Source organism: Giraffa tippelskirchi, chromosome 8, assembly GCF_054371585.1.
Source record: "Giraffa tippelskirchi isolate mGirTip1 chromosome 8, T2T-mGirTip1v1.2.pri, whole genome shotgun sequence".
Lineage (NCBI taxonomy): Eukaryota > Metazoa > Chordata > Mammalia > Artiodactyla > Giraffidae > Giraffa > Giraffa tippelskirchi.
In genome coordinates this window covers 6,647,768-6,670,004 of record NC_137282.1, presented here as the reverse complement: position 1 = coordinate 6,670,004, position 22,237 = coordinate 6,647,768, and the positions used below count along the sequence as shown (strand labels likewise).

General features: G+C 41.4%; 1 protein-coding gene across 9 annotated transcripts in view; it reads left to right on the top strand.

Moving 5' to 3' along the window:
• PSD3 (pleckstrin and Sec7 domain containing 3) overlaps positions 1–22,237 on the top strand; it is a 540,565-nt gene that overhangs the window by 157,184 nt on the left and 361,144 nt on the right. For all 9 annotated transcript variants that reach the window (XR_014062388.1, XM_081521119.1, XM_081521121.1 and 6 more), the window contains one exon: positions 19,507–20,539. Coding sequence is in view for 8 of the 9 variants with exons in the window: in XM_081521119.1 (XP_081377245.1) it covers positions 19,507–20,539 (1,033 nt within the window). In the remaining variant the exon portion in view is untranslated. The remainder of the gene's footprint in view (positions 1–19,506; positions 20,540–22,237) is intronic.

The following is a 22,237-nucleotide window of genomic DNA, read 5'->3' as shown; positions in this document are numbered from 1 at the left end:
CCAGCTACATATGGAGCACTAGATTTTCAATTTTATTTAATTTTAATTAATTTAAATTTAAGTAGTTTTATGTGACTGTGACTGCCATATGGAACAGCATAGCATTTGGAGAGTAAGATAATCAATTGAGAAATTTAAGTTTAGTAGTAATAGCCCATGTAGGATTATGGTGAATTCTAAAACTATGGCCAAGGTGTCCCCACTTAACTTGACCACGGCTTAAACTTTGTCTGCAGTAGACAACACGTGTAGATGGAGTTGTTGGACTGCAAACTCCTTGATGGCCTTGCTTGTTGCTCTGTTTTTTGGTGTTCAGCATATTCTTGGCGCAAAAAATGTTGGCTGATGAAGTGGAAGAATTAGGTAGTTCCAAAGTTAGGAAGGACCTCCCTGCCACCCACAGTGTTTCCAGCATTCTGTTCAGCCTGTCCTTGGGAGTAGGGGACAGAATATGGATGGCATTGGCATATAGTATTTTGCTTATGTTTTTGGAGGCATCTTTCTGTTTCTCTTTTGAGATTCTGTTAAACAATATCCTGTTGGTTATAGGACATTCTTCATTCATTCATTGATTCAACAAATATATCCATTTTGCTTAGTACTGTTATTCTAGGCTCTGGGGATGTAATAATGGTAAAGATATTAGACAGAGTTGTTTTGGAGTTTATATTCTCGTGGCAACACAACAAGACAGAACAAAGGAAGAACCTTTTCCTAAAAATGAGTGGGCCCAGTTCCTAGGGAATGTATGATTTGTAATTGCTGTTTTATGGACATGGCCATCATAGTCTTTTGGGAAGCCTACATCCAGTTGCTCAGAATCCCTCATGATAAACTTTACTTCACATTTCTACTGTGAAGCTGTGACCAAGTCTGCAGTAGACTTGCCAAATAGTTCTTTTTCTTCCTCCGCCCCGCCCCAACCATTTCAGCCCTTTTCTTTAAAGGAGTTTGTTACCCAGAGTAGAAAGAAATCCATTTCATTTGCTGATCCTCAGACAGGATCATTCGTAGAAGGGCCATGGCTTTTCTGAAGCTCATCTTTTGGAGCAGGCTTGTTTCCCTATCATTCTGAGAATTTTTTTGAGTTATAATTGACATACACCATTAAATTAGTTTCAGATGTACAGCATAATATTACATATTGTATGTTACATATTGTGAAATGATCACGATATGTCCATCACCATCCATAGTTACAAAAAGTTTTTTCCTTGTGATGAGGACTTTTAAGATTTACTCTCTTACCTACTTTCAAATATGCAATACTCTGTTATTAACCATGATCCCCATGCTATATGTTGCATCCACGTGATTATTTTGTAATTGAAAGTGTATACTTTTTGAACCACTTCACCCATTTCACCCACTCCTCACCCCCACCCCTCTGGCAACCTCCGGTCTGTCCTCTGTATCTATGATCTTGTTTTTCTCTTTCTTTTTAAGATTTCACAAATAAGAGCAATCATACAGTATTTGTCTTCCTCTGACTTATTTCATTTAGCATAATGCCCTCAAGGTCCCCTCCTGGCTCAGCTGATAAAAAATCCGCCTGCAATGCAAGAAACCTGAGTCTGATCCCTGAGATGGGAGGATCCCCTGGAGAAGGGAATGATGACCCTCTCCAGTCTTCTTAGAGAACTGTAAAATCCCATGGACAGAGGAGCCTGGCAGGCCACAGTCCATTGGGGTCCCAAAGTGCTGAAAAAACTGAACACAAATGAGTGACTAACACTTTCTGAGCTTCCTTGGTGGTTCAGTCAGTAGAGAATCTACCCACCAATGCAGGAAACCCGAGTTTGATCCCTGGTTGGGGAAGATCCCCTGGAGAAGGAAATGGCAACCCATTCCAGTATCCTTGCCTAGGAAATCCCATGGACAGAGGAGCCTGAAGGGCTATAGTCTATGGAGTTGCAAGAGTCCGACATGACTTAGTGACTACACCACCACCTCAAGGTCTAATCACGTGTTGCAAATGGCAAGATTTCATTCTTTTTTATGGCTGAATAATATCCATATTATTCCATAATAATTTCCAATAATATCCTTTTTATTTCTAAATTAATATATTAATATTAATTAATATGTTAATACTATATTAACATATACTATATATAATACACACCATAGTTTATTTATCTGTTCATCCATTGATGGGCACTTAGATTATTTCCATTTCTTGGCTGTTGTAAAAAATGTGAACATAAGGGTGCAGATATCTTTTCAAATTAGTGTTTTTGTTTCCTTTAGGTAAATACCCATAAGTGGAATTGCTGTATCATATATAGTTCTATTTTTAATCTGTTGAGGAACCTCTACAGGAGGTTGCACTTTAATTTACGTTCCACCAACAGTGTATTAGGGCTCCCTTTTCTTCACATTCTCACATTCTTACCATTTGGATTATAGTCATTCTGACAGGTGTGAGTGATATACCTTATTGTGGTTTTATTTTTTGGCTTTTTGTGATGCTCTTTATTCCTTTGTATCAGGAATAATAAGAAGCAGAGGTTTGGATTAAGCCAGGCCAAACAAAAATGATTTGTGACAGGAGAACACGGGAAGACTGGGACCATAAGGTTCTCTAGAGTTGGTTCACACCATGATTATTGAGGTTTTAATTTGCATTTCCCTGAGAATTAGTGATGGTGAGCATCTTTGCATGTAGCTGTTGGTCATTGTATGTCTTCTTTGGAAAAATACCCATTCAAATCTGCTCATTTTTATTTATTTATTTAATTTTTTTCCTCCTCATCTTTAGATCAGATTTTTTTTTTTGCTAATAAGTTATATAAGGGAGTATAAACAGGGAATAAAAATAGATATAAATTTAAATAGTTCTTTATACATACATTTAACATTTTTATTTATTTATTTATTTATTTTTGTCCTGAGTCTTCACTGCTTTGTGTGGACTTCCGTTAGCTGTGGAGAGCGGGGGCCTCTCTTCACTGCGGTGGGTGGCTTCTCACTGTAGTGGCTTCTCTTATTGCCGAGCCCTGGCTCTAGGCATGGGGGCTTCAGGAGTCGTAGCATGCGGGCTCAGAAGTTGCGGTGTGCGGACTCTAGAGCTCAGGCTCAGCGACTGTGGGACATGGTTTAGTTGCTCTGCAATATGTGGAATCTTCCTGGACCAGGGATTGAACCTGTGTCTCCTGCATTGGCAGGCAGGTTCTTACCCATTGCACCACCAGGGAAGCCCTCTTTATATATTTTGGATATGAACACCTTATCAGATAGATGATTTGCAAATATTTATTCCCATTCAGTAGATTGCTTTTTCATTTTCTTGATGGTTTCCTTTGTTGTACAGAAGCTTTTTAGTTTGATGTAGAAGAACTTGTTTTAAATCACATTGCATTTTATTACAGTTCTGTATCTGTGTTCCAGAAATGGATGGCTATTTAATATACAACTCAAAGCACTCCTGAAATTGTTCTTGTTAACTTTCAAAAGTATCCCATTTTTCTCTATATTAAATCAAAATGGAAAAAACTTTAAAAAAAGTGGATTTTGTGCATCACAGGAAAAGCATCAGGAAATAACAGAAAATAATTTGTTAGGAATCTAACCAAATACACAAAGCAGCAGATACAACTCCATAGAAAAGGGAATATAAATAGATACCCCTCCCTAAAGTGTATGTATTTTACATGAGGGTGACAAGCTCTTCTCTCTCCCTTCCCTTCCCTCCTACACACTTTACACTACATTTTAATTTCTTTAAGGGGGGAAAATAAATGCAGAAAAGCTATAAAAACCGTTATTAATTCAGATTCTACTAGTGTGTGGTTTATACTTAGGTAAGTGCTAAAACCTTCTTCTTCTTTTTTTTTTTTAGTACTTAGCAAATCCCATTGTCACAGATATGAGACTAAATTTGGGCAGGCCTAGTTCAGCAAGACTTTCTAGAGGAGAAGCAGCTATTTCGCTTTTCAGCTATATTCTTACATTAGTAGTAGATGTACACTGACAGAAAGCAGGAGCTTTAAAGAGTGAGGCCTCGAGCCCACAGCAGCGGCACAGGCTGAGCAAGGCCTCAGGGCAGCAGATTGACAGTACGAAGGGGAGACGGAGGCTGGGAAGGTGGTAGCCTTTGCACCTTTGTTCTGTCCATTTGCCTTTGTCCTGGCTGCAGGGCACTTCAATTTGCCCATGCTGGCACCCGTGGTTGGTTCTGTTTGTGCCCGTACTTTACCCTGCTCATCCTTCACACATGGCCAGTGTGAGCTTTTAAATATGCGAAAGAGACTAGTCACCCGCTAGCAGTGTTTAGTTCTGAACACCCTGTGTTCAGTACCTAGCAGGTAATTAATGAATGTTTGCTGAATGGATTTTGGAAACAGTGGTCATTTAATGGCAAATATCCATGGCCTGGTTTTAAAAGGGAACAGAGAAAAAGTCTTAGAGTAAGAGAGGAATTTGGTCTTTCTTTAAATCCCCCTAGCATAAATAGCTGTATTTTTTAAACATAAGGAAGACATCAGAAATTCTAAATAAGAAGGTCAAGATTAATATTTTATGAAGCTTCATTTGTTGTTTTTTTTTTTTTTTTTTTTTTTTTTATAAATTTATTTATTTTACTTGGGGGCTAATTATTTTACAATATTGTAATAGTTTTTGCCATACATTGACAAGAATCAGCCATGGGTTTACATGTGTTCCCCTTCCCGAACCCCCCACCCACCTCCCTCCCCCTCCCATCCCTCTGGATCATCCCACTGCCCCGGCCCCGAGCCCTTGTCACATGCATCGAACATGGAATGGTGCTCTGTTTCACATATGACAATACACATGTCTCAATGCCATTCTCCCAGAACGTCCCACCCTCACCTTCTCCCTCAGAGTCCATAAAATTGTTCCATGCATCTGTGTCTCTCATTCTGTCCCGCATATAGGGTTATCGTTACCATCTTTCAGATTCCATATATATGCATTAGTATACTGTATTGTTGTTTTTCTTTCTGGCTTACTTCACTCTGTATAATGGGCTCCAGTTTCATCCATCTCAGTAGAACCGGTTCAAATGTATTTTTTTTAATGGCTGAGTAATATTCCATTGTGTATATGTATCACAGCTTCCTTATCCATTCATCTGCTGATGGACATCTAGGTTGCTTCCATGTCCTGGCTATTGTAAACAGTGCTGCGATGAACATTGGGGTACACGCGTCTCTTTCAATTCTGGTTTCCTCGGTGTATATGCCCAGCAGTGGGATTGCTGGGTCATATGGCAGTTCTATTCCCAGTTTTTTAAGGAATCTCCACACTGTTCTCCATAGTGGCTGTACTAGTTTGCATTCCCACCAACAGTGTAAGAGGGTTCCCTTTTCTCCACACCCTCTCCAGCATTTATTGCTTGTAGACTTTTGGATAGCAGCCATTCTGACTGGTGTGAAATGATACCTCATTGTGGTTTTGATTTGCATTTCTCTAATAATGAGTGATGTTGAGCATCTTTTCATGTGTTTGTTAGCCATCTGTATGTCTTCTTTGGAGAAATGTCTGTTTAGTTCTTTGGCCCATTTTTTGATTGGGTCATTTATTTTTCGGGAATTCAGCTGCAGAAGTTGCTTGTATATTTTTGAGATTAATTGTTTGTCTGTTGCTTCATTTGTTATTATTTTCTCCCATTCTGAAGGCTGTCTTTTCACCTTGTTTATAGTTTCCTTTGTTGTGCAAAAGCTTTTAATTTTAATTAGGTCCCATTTGTTTATTTTTGCTTTTATTTCCAATATTCTGGGAGGTGGGTCATGGAGGATCCTGCTGTGATTTATGTCGGAGAGTGTTTTGCCTATGTTTTCCTCTAGGAGTTTTATTGTTTCTGGTCTTACGTTTAGATCTTTAATCCGTTTTGAGTTTATTTTTGTGTACGGTGTTAGGAAGTGTTCTAGTTTCATTCTTTTACAAGTGGTTGACCAGTTTTCCCAGCACCACTTGTTAAAGAGGTTGTCTTTTCTCCATTGTATATTCTTGCCTCCTTTGTCGAAGATAAGGTGTCCATATGTGCGTGGGTTTATCTCTGGGCTTTCTATTTTGTTCCATTGATCTATATTTCTATCTTTGTGCCAGTACCATACTGTCTTGATGACTGTGGCTTTGTAGTAGAGTCTGAAGTCAGGCAGGTTGATTCCTCCAGTTCCATTCTTCTTCCTCAAGATTGCTTTGGCTATTCGAGGTTTCTTATATTTCCATACAAATTGTGAGATGATTTGTTCTAGTTCTGTGAAAAATACCATTGGTAGCTTGATAGGGATTGCATTGAATCTGTAGATTGCTTTGGGTAGAATACTCATTTTCACTATATTAATTCTTCCAATCCATGAACACGGTATATTTCTCCATCTGTTTGTGTCCTCTTTGATTTCTTTCATCAGTGTTTTATAGTTTTCTATATATAAGTCTTTTGTTTCTTTAGGTAGATATATTCCTAAGTATTTTATTCTTTTTGATGCAATGGTGAATGGTATTGTTTCCTTAATTTCTCTTTCTGTTTTCTCATTATTGGAGTATAGGAATGCAAGGGATTTCTGTGTGTTAATTTTATATCCTGCAACTTTACTATATTCATTGATCAACTCTAGTAATTTTCTAGTAGAGTCTTTAGGGTTTTCTATGTAGAGGATCATGTCATCTGCAAACAGTGAGAGTTTTACTTCTTCTTTTCCTATCTGTATTCCTTTTATTTCTTTTTCAGCTCTGATTGCTGTGGCCAAAACTTCCAAAACTATGTTGAATAGTAGTGGTGAAAGTGGGCATCCTTGCCTTGTTCCTGACTTTAGGGGAAATGCTTTCAATTTTTCACCATTGAGGATAATGTTTGCTGTGGGTTTGTCATATATAGCTTTTATTATGTTGAGATATGTTCCTTCTATTCCTGCTTTCTGGAGGGTTTTAATCATAAATGGATGCTGAATTTTGTCAAAGGCTTTTTCTGCATCTATTGAGATAACCATATGGTTTTTTTCTTTCAATTTGTTAATGTGGTGTATTACATTGATTGATTTGCGGATGTTAAAAAAACCTTGCATTCCTGGGATAAAGCCCACTTGGTCATGATGTATGATCTTTTTAATATGATGTTGGATTCTGTTTGCTAGAATTTTATTAAGGATTTTTGCATCTATGTTCATCAGTGATATTGGCCTGTAGTTTTCCTTTTTTGTGACATCTTTGTCTAGTTTTGGAATTAGGGTGATGGTGGCCTCATAGAATGAGTTTGGAAGTTTACCATCTTCTGCAATTTTCTGGAAGAGTTTGAGCAGGATAGGTGTTAGCTCTTCTCTAAATTTTTGGTAGAATTCCGCTGTGAAGCCGTCTGGTCCTGGGCTTTTGTTTGCTGGAAGATTTCTGATTACACTTTCGATTTCCGTGCTTGTGATGGGTCTGTTAAGATCTTCTATTTCTTCCTGGTTCAGTTTTGGAAAGTTATACTTTTCTAAGAATTTGTCCATTTCTTCCAAGTTGTCCATTTTATTGGCATATAGCTGTTGGTAGTAGTCTCTTATGATCCTTTGTATTTCTGTGGAATCTGTTGTGATCTCTCCATTTTCATTTCTAATTTTGTTGATCTGATTCTTCTCCCTTTGTTTCTTGATGAGTCTGGCTAATGGCTTATCAATTTTGTTTATCTTCTCGAAAAACCAGCTTTTAGTTTTGTTGATTTTTGCTATGGTCTCTTTTGTTTCTTTTGCATTTATTTCTGCCCTAATTTTTAAGATTTCTTTCCTTCTACTGACCCTGGGGTTTTTCATTTCTTCCTTCTCTAGTTGCTTTAGGTGTAGAGTTAGTTGATTTATTTGATTTTTTTCTTGTTTCTTGAGGTACGCCTGTATTGCTATGAACCTTCCCCTTAGTATTGCTTTTACAGTGTCCCATAGGTTTTGGGTTGTTGTGTTTTCATTTTCATTCGTTTCTATGCATAATTTTATTTCTTTTTTGATTTCTTCTGTGATTTGTTGGTTATTCAGAAGCGTGTTGTTTAGCCTCCATATGTTGGAACTTTTAATAGTTTTTTTCCTGTAATTGAGGTCTAATCTTACTGCATTGTGGTCAGAGAAGATGGCTGGGATGATTTCAATTTTTTTGAATTTACCAAGGCTAGATTTATGGCCCAGGATGTGATCTATCCTGGAGAAAGTTCCATGTGCACTTGAGAAAAAGGTAAAATTGATTGTTTTGGGGTGGAAACTCCTGTAAATATCAATTAAATCTAATTTGTCTATTGTATCATTTAAAGTTTGTGTTTCCTTGTTAATTTTCTGTTTAGTTGATCTATCCATATGCGTGAGTGGAGTATTAAAGTCTCCCACTATTATTGTGTTATTGTTAATTTCCCCTTTCATACTTGTTAGTATTTGCCTTATATATTGTGGTGCTCCTATGTTGGGTGCATATATATTTATGATTGTTACGTCTTCTTCTTGAATTGATCCTTTGATCTTTATGTAGTGTCCTTCTTTGTCCCTTTTCACATCCTTTATTTTAAAGTCTATTTTATCTGAAATGAGTATTGCTACTCCTGCTTTCTTTTGGTCTCCGTTTGCATGGAATATGTTTTTCCATCCTTTCACTTTCAGCCTGTGTGTGTCCCTAGTTTTGAGGTGGGTCTCTTGTAGACAGCATATATAGGGGTCTTGTTTTTGTATCCATTCAGCAACCCTTTGTCTTTTGGTTGGGGCATTCAACCCATTTACATTTAAGGTAATTATTGATAAGTATGATCCCGTTGCCATTTACTTTGTTGTTTTCAGTTCGTGTTGAAACATCCTTTCTGTGTTTCCTGTTTAGAGAAGATCCTTTAGCATTTGCTGGAGAGCTGGTTTGGTGGTGCTGAATTCCCTCAGCTCTTGCTTGTCTGTAAAGCTTTTGAATTCTCCTTCATATCTGAATGAGATCCTTGCTGGGTACAGTAATCTGGGTTGTAGATTATTCTCTTTCATTACTTTAAGTATGTCCTGCCATTCCCTTCTAGCCTGAAGGGTTTCTATTGAAAGATCAGCTGTTATCCTTATGGGGATCCCCTTGTGTGTTATTTGTTGTTTTTCCCTTGCTGCTTTTAATATTTGTTCTTTGTGTTTGATCTTTGTTAATTTGATTAATATGTGTCTTGGGGTGTTTCGCCTTGGGTTTATCCTGTTTGGAACTCTCTGGGTTTCTTGGACTTCTGTGACTATTTCTTTCCTCAATTTAGGGAAATTCTCAACTATTATCTCCTCGAGTATTTTTTCATGGCCTTTCCTTTTATCTTCTTCTTCTGGGACTCCTATGATTCGAATGTTGGGGCGTTTCATATTGTCCCAGAGGTCCCGGAGGTTTTCCTCATTTCTTTTGATTCTTTTTTCTTTTTTCCTCTCTGCTTCGTTTATTTCCATCATTCTATCTTCTACCTCACTTATCCTATCTTCTGCCTCCGTTATTCTACTGTTGGTTCCCTCCAGAGTGTCTTTTATCTCCTTTATTTCATTATTCATTCTATATTGATTCCTTTTTATTTCTTCTAAGTCCTTGATAAACATTTCTTGCATCTTCTCAATCTTTGTCTCCAGGCTATTTATCTGTAACTTCATTTTGCTTTCAAGATTTTGGATCATTTTTATTATCCTTATTCTAAATTCTTTTTCGGATAGATTCCCTATCTCCTCCTCTTTTGTTTGGCTTTGTGGGCATTTCTCATTTTCCTTTACTTGCTGAGTATTTCTCTGCCTTTTCATCTTGTTTAGATTGCTGTGTTAGGCGTGGCCCTTCTGTATTCTGGTAGTATGAAGTTCCTCTTTGTTGTGGAGGTTCCTCACTGCGGTTGGGGTTGGACAGGTGGCTTGTCAAGGTTTCCTGGTTGGGGGAGCTTGTGTCGGTGTTCTGGTGGGTGGAGCTGGATTTCTGCTCTCTTGAGTGTAATGGAGTGACCAGTATTAATTTTTGAGATGTCTATGGATTTGGTGTGCCTCTGGGCAGCCTGTATATTGATGCTCAGGTCTATGTTCCTGCGTTGCTGGAGAATTTGCGTGGTATGTCTTGCTCTGGAACTTATTATCTCTTGGGTGGAGCTTGGTTTCAGTGAATTTATGGAGGCTATTGGATGGTCTCTTATTAATTAATGTTTCCCCTGGCTTTCAGTCTTATTCTTGCAGTAGCCTCAAGACTTCTCCTTCCATACAGCCTCAATAATAAAACTTTTAGGTTAATGGTGAAAAGATTCTCCACAGTGAGGGATACCCAGAAAGGTTCACTGAGTTACATGGAGAGATGAGGTGGGGGGGGTGGGTTGAAGTGACCAGGAGGGGAAGAGGGGAATTCAAATGTGGAGAGAGCAATCTAGCCAGTAAGCACTTCCCTCTGTGCTTTCCACAGTTTGGAACCCTCAGAGTGATTCACAGAGATACATAGAGAGGGGGGAGGAAGGTAACAGAGGTGAGCATGAGTAGAAAGGGAGGAATTAAGAGGGGAGAGAGAGATCTGGGCAGTATCCTGTTCCTGAAGTGTTCTCCGGTACCCAGAACACCCTCAGAGATTCACAGAATTGGGTTGAGAAGAGAAGGAGGAGGGTGGGAGATAGAGGTTCCCTGGGGGAGAAGAAAGAGCATCAATAGGGGGAGAGAGTGATCAGGCCAGTGATCACACTCCTGAGTAAAAATGGGTCCTAAAGATTGGGTTCTTAAATGTACAAAGTTGATATCAAATATGTAAAACACAGATTAAAAATCTAGAGTAGAGGTTAGACTCTTATAAAACTTACAATCTAAAAAAAAAAAAAAAGAAAAAAGGGAACAGTGTAAAAAAAGAAAAAAAAACAGTAAAACAGTAAAAAAAGAAACAGTAAAAAAATGTAGAACAGGAAAAAAACATTAAAAAAAAAAAACACAAAAGGTATAAGATATATGTATGTAGTTTGCTTCAAAAATAGGGGTTTTTTTTTTTTTTTTTGCAAGTTAATAGTGGGTTATGAAAATGAAAGTTAAAGGTGTAATAGAGGACTTGAAGAAAAAGGAAAGAAGAGAAAAAAAATTTTTTTAATTAAAAAAAAATTAAAAAAAAATTAAAAAAAATAATAATAGTAAAAAATATATATATCCCGGACTTTCTCTGGAGCTGTTGTGAGCAGTGTGGGATCTGCTCAGTTTTAGATAGATCCTTATTCCTGCTTATACTTTTCAAGATCTGTAGGTCCTTTTTAATGCAGTCGGTATTAGCTACAGGGATCTTAATCTGTTGGCCTGTCCCTTCCAAAGCACTTCCCTCTGTTTATTTGGCTTCTGTTTGGAGATCTCTTCAGTATCTAATTTCCGCCCTGCAACAAAGCGGTGGAGGTGATCTCTTTAGGTTCGCTTGTTCAATCGTGCTGTGGGGAGGAAGGAACACTGCAATTCTGGCGTGTGTGTGGTAAGCTCGCAGTGTCTCGGCCGCACTGGGTTCGCCCCCGCTCACGGCGTGTGTGCTTTCCCCGTCTACCCTGCTCAGGCTTCAGGTTACTCGGCCGGGGAGCGGGCCCTGAGCTGCGTGCACTTCCCAGGTCTAAGCCGCTCAGGTTCAGGCTCCCGGTTACTCCACAAAGGCGCAGACTCGGTTTTGCCCGCGGCTTGTGCCGTTCCCGGTCGGAGCTGCCCAGGCGGCCAGGAGTTTGGCGAGGGCGCTGTCCCCTGTTGGGGCGGTGCGGCTTATCACCTCCCTGGTCCCCGCCTCGGTTTACGGGCGCGCCCGGCTCCGGTGTGCTTTGTGTCGGTTCTGGGGAGCTGGTCTCTGGCTGCGACCCTCCCGGCTGCTGTCGACCCTCCGGGATCTCAGGCAGTCTTTGCTTAAAAACTGGGAGCCTGTTTGCAGTTTGGTAGGGGGTGCCCTCTCTGGAGCCGAGTTTGCCCCTTTCCGGCTCTGGCGGGCCCCGCCTGCCCGCTGTGTCCGGCGGGGGATGGCGCAGTCCGCAGCCGGCTAGCTCTCCTCTGGTATCGCTCAGTCCTTTGTTCTGTGAGCGGGCCGGCAGTGCCTTAGAGTTGGGCTTTTCGCGGGATAGTTCTCTCTCTCTCTCGCTGTCCCACAGTTTAGGTTACTATCTCACGTTAGCTCCCTCAGATTGCCCTCGGGGCACTCGGGCCCGGTCCTTACCCTAGGCAATGCCGCCCGCTCCTCTCCGTTCAGCCCCCACTTGCTGGTGGCGGATGATGCGAGCGTCTGGGGTTCTTTGCTGGGAGTTGCTTTAGGCACGTAATCTGTCGATTTTATTTATTTTTTCCTCCCAGTTACGTTGCCCTCCGAGATAAAAAATCCTCCCCCACACCCGCCGGTGAGAGGGTTTCCTGGTGCTTGGAAATTCCTCCTCTTTTACGACTCCCTCCCCGGGACGGGTCTCCGTCCCTAACTCTTTTGTCTCTCTTTTTATCTTTTATAATTTCTCCTACCTCTTTTGAAGATAATGCGCAGTTTTTGTGAAAGCCTGACGTCCTCAGCCAGCCTTCAGAAGTAGTTTTGTGAAGTTTGGTCAGCGTTCAGATGTTCTTTCGATAAATTTGTGGAGGAGAGAGTGGTCTCCCCGTCCTATTCCTCCGCCATCTTCTGCTCTCCCCTCATTTGTTGTTAAAGACAGTTCAAGTGGTGAGAAGAAATGCAAACAGCAAAATTAAACCACTGTGTATGCCAACATAGAGGTGCCTTAGGTGAAAGGAAAGATTTGATGTTATGCTGAGTTCTGTAAATGCTAGCTAGGATCAAGAGCCACCTGACATTTAAGGCTATTTCTACCCAAAACCTGCAACTAGAAGATTTTTTGCTTTTTATTTTTTTATGCTATTAGAAATGACAGTCCGACAATTTAGATACCTCTTAGTTTTCCTTAGGAATTTACTCCTGAGAGATAAAAGACCAGGAATCTAGTTCTGACTTTTAATTGTTCTAAAATACCTTCTTGAACATCAGTTCATTTACCTTGGTCATGTCACTTAGCCTCTCAGAACATTTACTCCCCCTGGTCTGTACTAGTCCGTATCTAGGTGAAAAGTGAACAAAGCTGATTAGACAGACTAGTTCTGTAATGCAGGGCCGGAGGGCTGGTTGGAGTAGTAAAGCCGCCTGCCACTCTCCCTTTCCTCTCTGTCTTTGACCAGATGCCAAGCCGCTTATCAAGACATCACAGGCTCAGTGGTTAAAGAATCCGCCTGCCAGTGCAGGGGACATGGGTTTGATCCCTAGTCTGGGAAGATTCCTCATGCCTCGGAATGACTAAGCCTGTGCGCCACAACTACTGAGTCCGAGCACCCTTGAGACTGTGCTTCACAACAAGAGAAACCTCCTCAATGAAAAGCCCACCCACTACAACTACAGAAAGTCTGCCTGCCTCATCAAAGAGCCAGCGCAGCCATAAATAAAATTTAAAGAGACATCATCATTGGCATTTGCCCACAATTAATGCCAGTACAACTTAATGAAAAGTGTTAGAATGGGGTGGAGAAATTACTTAATTTCTTTGATGTCCCTTTTTTTTTGAATTTGTATTCACTTTTCTTTGGGCCAGCGTGCCTATGTTTACGTTAGTGGTTGTTTTATAGATGGCAATTTAAACTGTTAGGGACTAAATGGGGTCTTAAATGATGAAATTTAACTTTTCTTCCTTCTGGTGAATGGATTTCATGATAGTATGTTTTGATGTTAAATACACATTTGACTTCAGGAATAAATGCCACTTGATCATGGTGTATAATCCTTTTTGATATATTGCTAGATTCAGCTTACTAAATTTGGGTTAATATGGACAGCTTTCTTAGAACACTTCATGATAGGTTAAAAATTGTAGCCTTTTGAAGCTTTAAAATCTGAACTAATATCCTGATAATTTATTTTATGTGGGAAACAGTGGCTGACTTTATTTTTCTGGGCTCCAAAATCACTGTAGATGGTGACTGCAGCCATGAAATTAAAAAGACACTTACTCCTTGGAAGGAAAATTATGACCAATCTAGACAGCATATTAAAAAGCAGAGACATTACTTTGCCAACAAAGGTCCGTCTAGTCAAGGCTATGGTTTTTCCAGTAGTCATGTATGGATATGAGAGCTGGACTATAAAGAAAGCTGAGCACTGAAGAATTGATGCTTTCGAACTGTGGTGTTGGAGAAGACTCTTGACAGTCCCTTGGACTGCAAGGAGATCCAATCAGTCCATCCTAAAGGAGATCAGTCCTGAGTGTTCATTGGAAGGACTGATGTTGAAGCTGAAACTCCAATACTTTGGCCACCTGATGTGAAGGGGTGACTCATTTGAGAAGACCCTGATGCTGGGAAAGATTGAGGGCAGGAGGAGACGGGGACGACAGAGGATGAGATGGTTGGATGGCATCGCCAACTTGATGGACATGGGTTTGGGTGGACTCAGGGAGTTGGTGATGGACAGGGAGGCCTGGTGTGCTGTGGTACATGAGGTTGCAAGGAGTTGGACACGACTGAGCGACTGAACTGAACTGATACCAGATATAATATAAAGTTCCTTGACATTTGTAAGCAGGTGAATTCTTGCAAAGGCTGGTGATTAAGGGAACACTTAGTTAAGAGAGCAGATTTAAGTTAGATCTTGAAAGATGAAAATACTCTGATCATATAGAAGTGAGAAGAAAAAGTGTGTCATATTCAGAGAAGAGATGGAGCGAAGCCAAAGGAATAAAAAGCTCAGAGTGTTAGCTTGATTTCTGGTGTATATTAGAGAGGACCTTTCAAGAGTGTTCATGTGCTGCGACACCCTCAGAGAAGCAAAGGTATATCCACAGGGTTGCTGAGTGAGATGAGAGAGTAGATGGGAAAGATAGATCGGGGCTGGATTACGGATCTCAACTCCTGGATGAAGGAGTTTGAATTTTAGACTTTATTCTGTAGGCGGTGAAAAATTACTGAAAGCAACTGAAGTTTTTGCTTTAGGAAGATTATTGTATATAAGATGAAGGGGAGATGAGGCTGGACTTTGGATAACCATTTCAGAAGATGTTTTTAAATTCCAGGGAAAAGACTGAAGACGCATACTAGGTCAGCTCACTTCCAATAAAGATGGAGGGAAGAGGGAGATGTAAAGCTTAGTAGAGGCAGATTAGATAAGCTCTGGTTTTTGTTATGTCATGTTGGCAAGTCCATCATTCTGATGGGCCTGTTTTCTTGCTACTTATGTAAGGTAAGTGAATTAATTCTTTGATTCCTTTGACTTTTGCCATTTTATATTGTATGATCTTCAAGTTTTTGTAGAGGCATTTGTTATTGTTTGGTCGCTAAGTGGTATCTGACCCTTTTGTGACTCCATGGACTGTAGCCTGCCAGGCTGATCTGTCCATGGGATTCTCCAGGCAAGAATACTGGACTGGGTTGCCATTTCTTTCTCCAGGGGATCTTCCTGACTGGGATCAAACCTGGGTCTCCTGCATTGGTAGGCAGATTCTTTACCTTTGAACCACCTGTGAAACCCCTTGTAAAGACATACTCGAACTTAAATAAAACATCTATAGGAAATATTTCCCCCTGTGAACTAAGTACTTCTCTAATAATTTAAAGCTATTTTACTGTGTTAAAAAAGCCCATGCTTTTGGATTGTATCTTTTTTCTTTCTTTGTATCTTAGCAATAAATTTATAGCTTTTAAACTGCCGGAAGAATTTTAAGTCCCCCATATGATTAAGTAAGAAAAAACTGTTAAAAGCCTAAAAAAGTGTAAAATATGAAAAATGTTTTTAAAAACGTGTACAAAGATGTAAACAAATGCCAATACTTCCCAAATTATTTTATGACGCCAATGTTACTGCCCAAACTAGATAGCACAAGACAATTACAGACCAGTATCGTTTATGAATATAGGTGCAAAAACACTAGAAAGCTGAATCTAGCAACATGTAAAAAGGATTCTACAGCATGACCAAATGGCATTTATTCCAAGAATGCAAGGTTGGTTCAGTATATAGAAGTCTGTTAATGTAATATACTGTTACTAGAATAAAAGACAAAATCCACATGGGAATCTCAACTGACAGAGAAAAAAAACATTTGACAAAATTTGGCACCTTTTCATGATAGAAACACTTGATAAACTAGAGATAAAAGGGATCGTCCTTATCCTGATATAGGGCATTTGTGAAAAACCCACAGCTAGCATCATACTTCATGGGGGAAGACTGAAAGCTTTCTTATAAGACGTCTGCCTCTTACCACTTCTGTGCAGCATTGTACTGGAGGTTCTGGCCAGTGCTGTTAGGCAAGAAAAAGAGATAAAAGGCATCCAGATAAGAAAGAATAAAAGTAAAACTTCCTCTATTCACAGATAACATGGTCTTGTACATAGGAAATCCTAAGGAATCCACACAGAAACTAGTAGAACTTGTAAGTTCAACCAGCTGTATTTCCATATGCTAGCGGTGGAGGATCCCAAATGGAAAAAATTCTACTTATAATAGCATCAAAAAGAAAATACTCAGGGGAATAAGTTTAACAAAAATAATGTAAAACTTGTACATTTGAAGCAAAAAGATGTTAAAAGAAATGAAAGAAAATTAAATGGAGAGACATCCTATAGTCGTGGATCAAAAGACCTGATAGTAGTATTGCCAAGATCCAATGCTCTACAGATTCATCCCAGCCTCTATGACAGTTTCAGCTGTCTAGCAGCTGATCCTAAAATTCATACGGGAGATGCCAAGGGCCCAGAGTAGCCACAACAACCGGGAAGAGGAAGAACAAAGCAGGAGGACTCACACTTACTGATTTTACTTCTGCACAGCTACGGTAATCAAGATGGTGTTACACTGGCTTCAGGCTCAATGGAGTAGAATTCAGAGTCCAGACATAAACCTTCACGTTTATGGTCAGTTGGTTTTCTTCAAGGCTATTATTGCAGTTCAGTGGGGGAAATAATAGGTTTTTCAACAGCAGTGCTTGGACAGGTGGATAGCCACATGCAACAAAGTGAAGTTATATCTCTACACCCTAAAAAAAGTTAACTCAGAATGGATCGAAGGTCTATATGTAGTAGCTAACACTGTAAAACTCTTAAAAAAAGAATAAATCCTTGTGACCTTGGATTAGACAATAACTTGTTACTTATGACTCCAAAAACATAAGCAACAAAATAAAAAAAAATAGATAAGTTGGATTTTATAAAAATCAAAAAAAAAAATTGTGCTTCAAAAAGGCACCGTAAACTAACTGGAAAGACAACCCACAGAACGGAAGAAGATATTTGCAAAGTGTATGTCTGATAAGGAACTTCTGTTCAGAATATATAAAGGACTCTTACAACGCAATAATGAAGAGAAGTTACCTAGTTATAAAGTGGGCAAAGGATTTGAATGGCTATTTCTCTGAAGAACCCATACAAATGGCCAACAAGCATGTGACAAGATTCTCAACACCGTTAACCACTGTGCGTGTATGTGCTAAGTCATTGTAGTCGTGTCCGACTCTGTGCGACCCAGTGAACAGTAGACCACCAGGATCCTCTGTCCATAGGGTTCTTCAGGCAAGAATACTGGAGCGGGTTGCCATTCTCTTCTCACTAGGGAAATGCAAATCAAGACCACAGTGAGGTAGCATTTCACACCCAATATGACGGCTGTGATAAAAAAATATGGACAGTATTAGAACCCTCAGACTTTGCTGGTAGGAATGTAAAATGGTGCAGTTGCTTTGGAAAACTGGCGGTTTCTCCAAACATTAAACACAGAGTTACCATGTGACGCAGAATCCACTCAGAGGTATGTATCCAAGAGAACTGAAAATAAAGGTAGACACAAAAACTTGTACACAGATGTTCATTATTCATAATAGCCAAAATGTGGAAATAACACCAGTGCCCACCAGCAGATGAGTGGAAAGAAGGTACAAGGATGAACCTTGAAACCACCGTGCTATGTAAAAAAAAGACAATGTCACATATTGTGTAATTCTGTTGATACGAAGTAGAACACGCAAATCTATAGAGTCAGAAGGTAGGATGGTATTTACCAGGGCTTGAAGAGTGACAGTTAACAGATAGAAGTTTTTTGGTGGTGCTGGGAGGTGATGAAAATGTTCTGGAGTTAAGTAGTGGTGATGGTTGCACAATTTTATGATGTATTAAAGATAACTGAATCTTAAAAGGGAAAAATTAAAAGTCCTATCACATTCTTCACTGAAATATCTTAAAGTGTCAATATACCACAGGAAGAGAAATCTTTATTGCTTTTAACTCTGTTCCTTTTCAAAATCAGAGTTTGAAAGTTACTTCCTCCTCAGATTTCAGCAAGCCACATCCTCTGAGGTCTGTCTTGTAAAGGTGTTATAAATGCTACCATCACAGAGAAGTGCTACGTGGATCCCATCAAGATTGATTCAAATTTAATTGAAAAATATATTTTAAATTATTAAAAAATAAGATATGAAACAGAACACACTCTAAGATGTATTACTATTTATCAGTTTTCCGTACTGTATATACCAAATGTTAACTCATGTTTCCAAGTTACGTCATTTTGCATATATGCCTTGGAATCAAGTCTTTCATTGTATATATTCAGACAGCTGTCAAATGTTTCACTGAGTAGGAAGGTTGTCGCTTGCAGGGCTTGAAAAGCAGTGACAAAAGCAACAGGTGTCCTCTGTCATAAAGCCATCCAGGTGAGGACACTGCATTTCCAGTGCATATGAGAATATTCTCTATACGAAGTAACCAAAACCAAGTTCAGAAGGAAACTGAATCCTGGGATGATAGGACTGTAACTGTTATCCAGAAATCCTCAATTTACAATTGTGTTTGTCAGAATGTCTTCATTTTTTTCAGTGACTGCCATTGTAATAAGGAAAGGTTGTTAATTGGATCCTATATAGTAAATATATACTGTTGTTTTTACTGCATGGCTCGTGTATTGGAGTTCTGCATAAGATGCTGCTTAAATTTCATGCAGCTGGGATCCTAGAAATCTTTCTTTATACATTAGGTTTCCTATTCCATTTTGACTTCACTCTCATTCCCCAGAGATGTTCTGAAAGCATCTTTTCCCCCAAGAGAAATCCAACAGTGCAGGGGAAGTTTCCAGCTGAAAAAAAATATTTACTGACTCTAAATAGATCATATCTTTTTTCCTGGGGCTCCATCTCAGAGATTACACTGCAGCGATCCTGTTGGTTCTGTCATAAGGCAATTTGTTGCTGTGCCCAGTATAAATATTTTAGTTGCTATTTATGAGCAATATTTGGAAAGGGATACATATCCTTATTTTAATCTGTTTTTGCATATGCAGCAACCAAGTTGCATGTGTGGGAAAGAAGCTGGGTTAAATAGGGCATGTGGCATTGGATTGCCTCTGTCTATGCCAGAACCTCTGTGGGTTCCCGTGTGCAAGCCCAGTGGCGGGGACCCCCTGGCAGGGCATTGAGAAGCTTGTGTTGCAGAGGGTGGGGGAGGAGCCAGTGAAAAGGTCACCTGAGGATGACTGAGCACCTGATATGTGTGGGAATTGATTCACACACACGGGAATGTGCCGTTCAGAATGAGTCATGTGTCTCTTCTGTTCTCTTTGTAGGTGATCATGGAGGAAGCACTTTACTCCCCCCGAACGTCACGAATGAGTTTCCGGAGTATGGGACCATGGAGGGAAGTGGAGAAGGCCTGAGAGCCTCTCTCGAGTTTGATGCCGAGTCTCTGCTGTGCGGCCCGGAGGGGCCGCAGGGGGCCCAGCCCCTTGCCGGCCATCACTCGGGGCCTGTCAGTGTCACCGGAGGACCAAAAGATGTCCGAGGGCTCCCTACTCAAAGTCACTTCAAGGAACAGAGTTTACAACCCATTGACTCTCTAATTTCAGCTCTGAAAGCCACAGAAGCCAGAATAGCTTCCGGAACGTTGCAGGCTACAAAGGTACTGGATGGAGCTGCGGTTTCTACTTTTTCAGCTCAGCAGGGGGGACAGGAGCCAGACACCGCCAGTCATAAAGCACGGAAAGCCCACGCGCTGTTCCCTGCTGGCTGCGAAGAGTCACCCGATATACCTCTTTCAGCCAGAGTTCCAACTGAGGAACATTTTTATTTGAGCATCCAGGAGGATCTGACTGCACTATTAACTGGAGAGATTCAAGCAGAGCTATCCCTAAGAGCTAGTAATGAAAGAAAGGGGGCTGTCCGCGTGCAAGAGCCAGCTGGTCCAGCGTCCTCGGGGGGGAGCCCAGCGACCCACAGCTCAGTGGGCGATGCCAGTTTGTTGAGAGACGGGAGATCTGACCAGAGACAGCACCCCGGGCAGTGTGATCGAGGACGCCCAGGCCAGGGCAAGCATGTGGCGTTTCAAGGAGTGGAAACACTGAGGACCGGAGGGGAGAAGAGAGAGACGCGGCACCCTGTGGACATTCAGACGTCACCAGAATGGACAGCCCCTCCTGAGAGCAAAGAGTTTTCCGAAGTGCCCAGCCGCCTCGTCTCGTCTGCCGCTCGGTGTAACTCAGCTCCTCCCGAGAGGCCGTGTCCCCCTGAGCCTCTGCTTGAGCCTGCAGAGGATGAAGTCTTCCTAAGGGAGGACAAGGAACACCTGGAGAGGAGACCTGAGCTGGAGAGAGATGGGGAAAGGTGGGTTCCCAGGGTCCTGCTGTCGGTGTCGTCTGCTGTGCGTGCTCCCCAGTGAGGCTCACAGCCTCCTCCGCAGAATGGAAGAGAAGTGACCGTGTGCTGCGTTGCTTCTAAGGTTCCAAGATGTTTAAAGTGGTTGCTATAAAGTTGTCCATATGGGGAGACCGTCAACCCTAAACTGGGTGGACCCATTTCTGATTTTTTTTTTTGTATTTGACAGGTTTCGAGTTCTCCAGCATCACCGTAACTAAACATCCCATAATTACCTTTCATAAAGAAGGATAATTGTGGAAATGTCTGGACTCTTTTGACACATCCTGTAGTCATTGCAGACTAGCTCAGGCACTTCTTCTGGGTACAGCCCCGTTGTCTGTGAACAGCCCCTGTATGTGTAGGAACGCAGAGGCTCTGGCTTGGGATGCCTCAATTTTTTAGGTTTAGAGAGGCGATCAGGAGGTCAGAGTTCAGTTGTTCCATAGCACTGGCATGGGACTCCCTTCTCTCAAGCAGCTTGTTTGGATTATGGCCCTGATGACTAAACCTGGCATCATATGGTATTTCCCAGACTCTCTACATTTCTGGCATCCATACCAGCTGAGAGCCTGGAGAAGTGAAAGCTGTGCCCATCCATCTTCACTTCCTTAGCTTGTGGTCTGACCGTAGAGTGCTCCTTTTGGCAAAGTCATTTCAAATGTGTGCCATCTCGTCTCCTGTCACATGAACTTTGGTAGTGCACGTGGGAGAACGTGTGTCACGCCCGAAGGGTTTTGCTTGTGTGCTGTAAGGAGATGCCTTTTGCTCCGCAGTTGACTAACAGAGCCGCTGTCCGGACTCCTCTCCCTGCCCTCCCCACCTCCCGACAGAGAAGGCCTCCAGGCTTCCCTCAGAAGGTGCCCTGCCATGTGGCACATGGCTCGGTGATTACCCTCCCACAGGGGTCTGCGCTTCTGCGGTGTATTCATTCATTCCTCCTTTCCTTCCTGTCCTTTCGCAAATGGTTTTCCGTTGTCTGCTGTGTCCTTGATATGGCTAGAGATGCTGGGCATAAAAGGAATGTTCAAAGTGGACATGGCCCTGGGGATTCCCTGGTGGTCCCTGGAGGCCTCTGTGCCTCCTCTGCAGGGGGCATGGGTTCATTCTCTGGTTGGAAACTCAGATCCCATAAGCTCTGCGGTGTGGCCAAAAAAAGAAGCAAACAAACATGGAAAATAGACATGACCTCTGGTCCCTGACCTCACGAAGTTTGCTGCTGAAGATCAACACATTAATAATGATGGGGCCTCCAATTGTGTTGGGTTCTATAAAGGAAAAGAAGGGACACATTGAATGCAGGAGAGAGGCTGATCCAGTTGATGGCTTGGGGAAGGCCTTTCTGCGTAAGTGGTAATTAGGCTGAGACTTCAGGATTCAGTAGGAGTTTGCCAGGCAGCGAATGGGGAGAAGAATAGTCTAGGCAGAGGGAGCCACATGGGCTGGCACAGGAGGGCTGCTGTCGCTAAGGGAGTGTGCTTCCTGGGACCTATGACACAGAGGCCTCCAGGCTCCTTTTAAGGTGTAACACTCCACCCGTGTGGCTGGACCCTCCTAGCTGGGGAAGGGTGGCGGGGGGGGAGTGAGCAGGGGTGGGGTGAGGGCTTCATCCCTGAGCTTCCTGCTTCACTGCCAGTGCCCTGAGGAGCCGTGAAGACTTGGGACCCA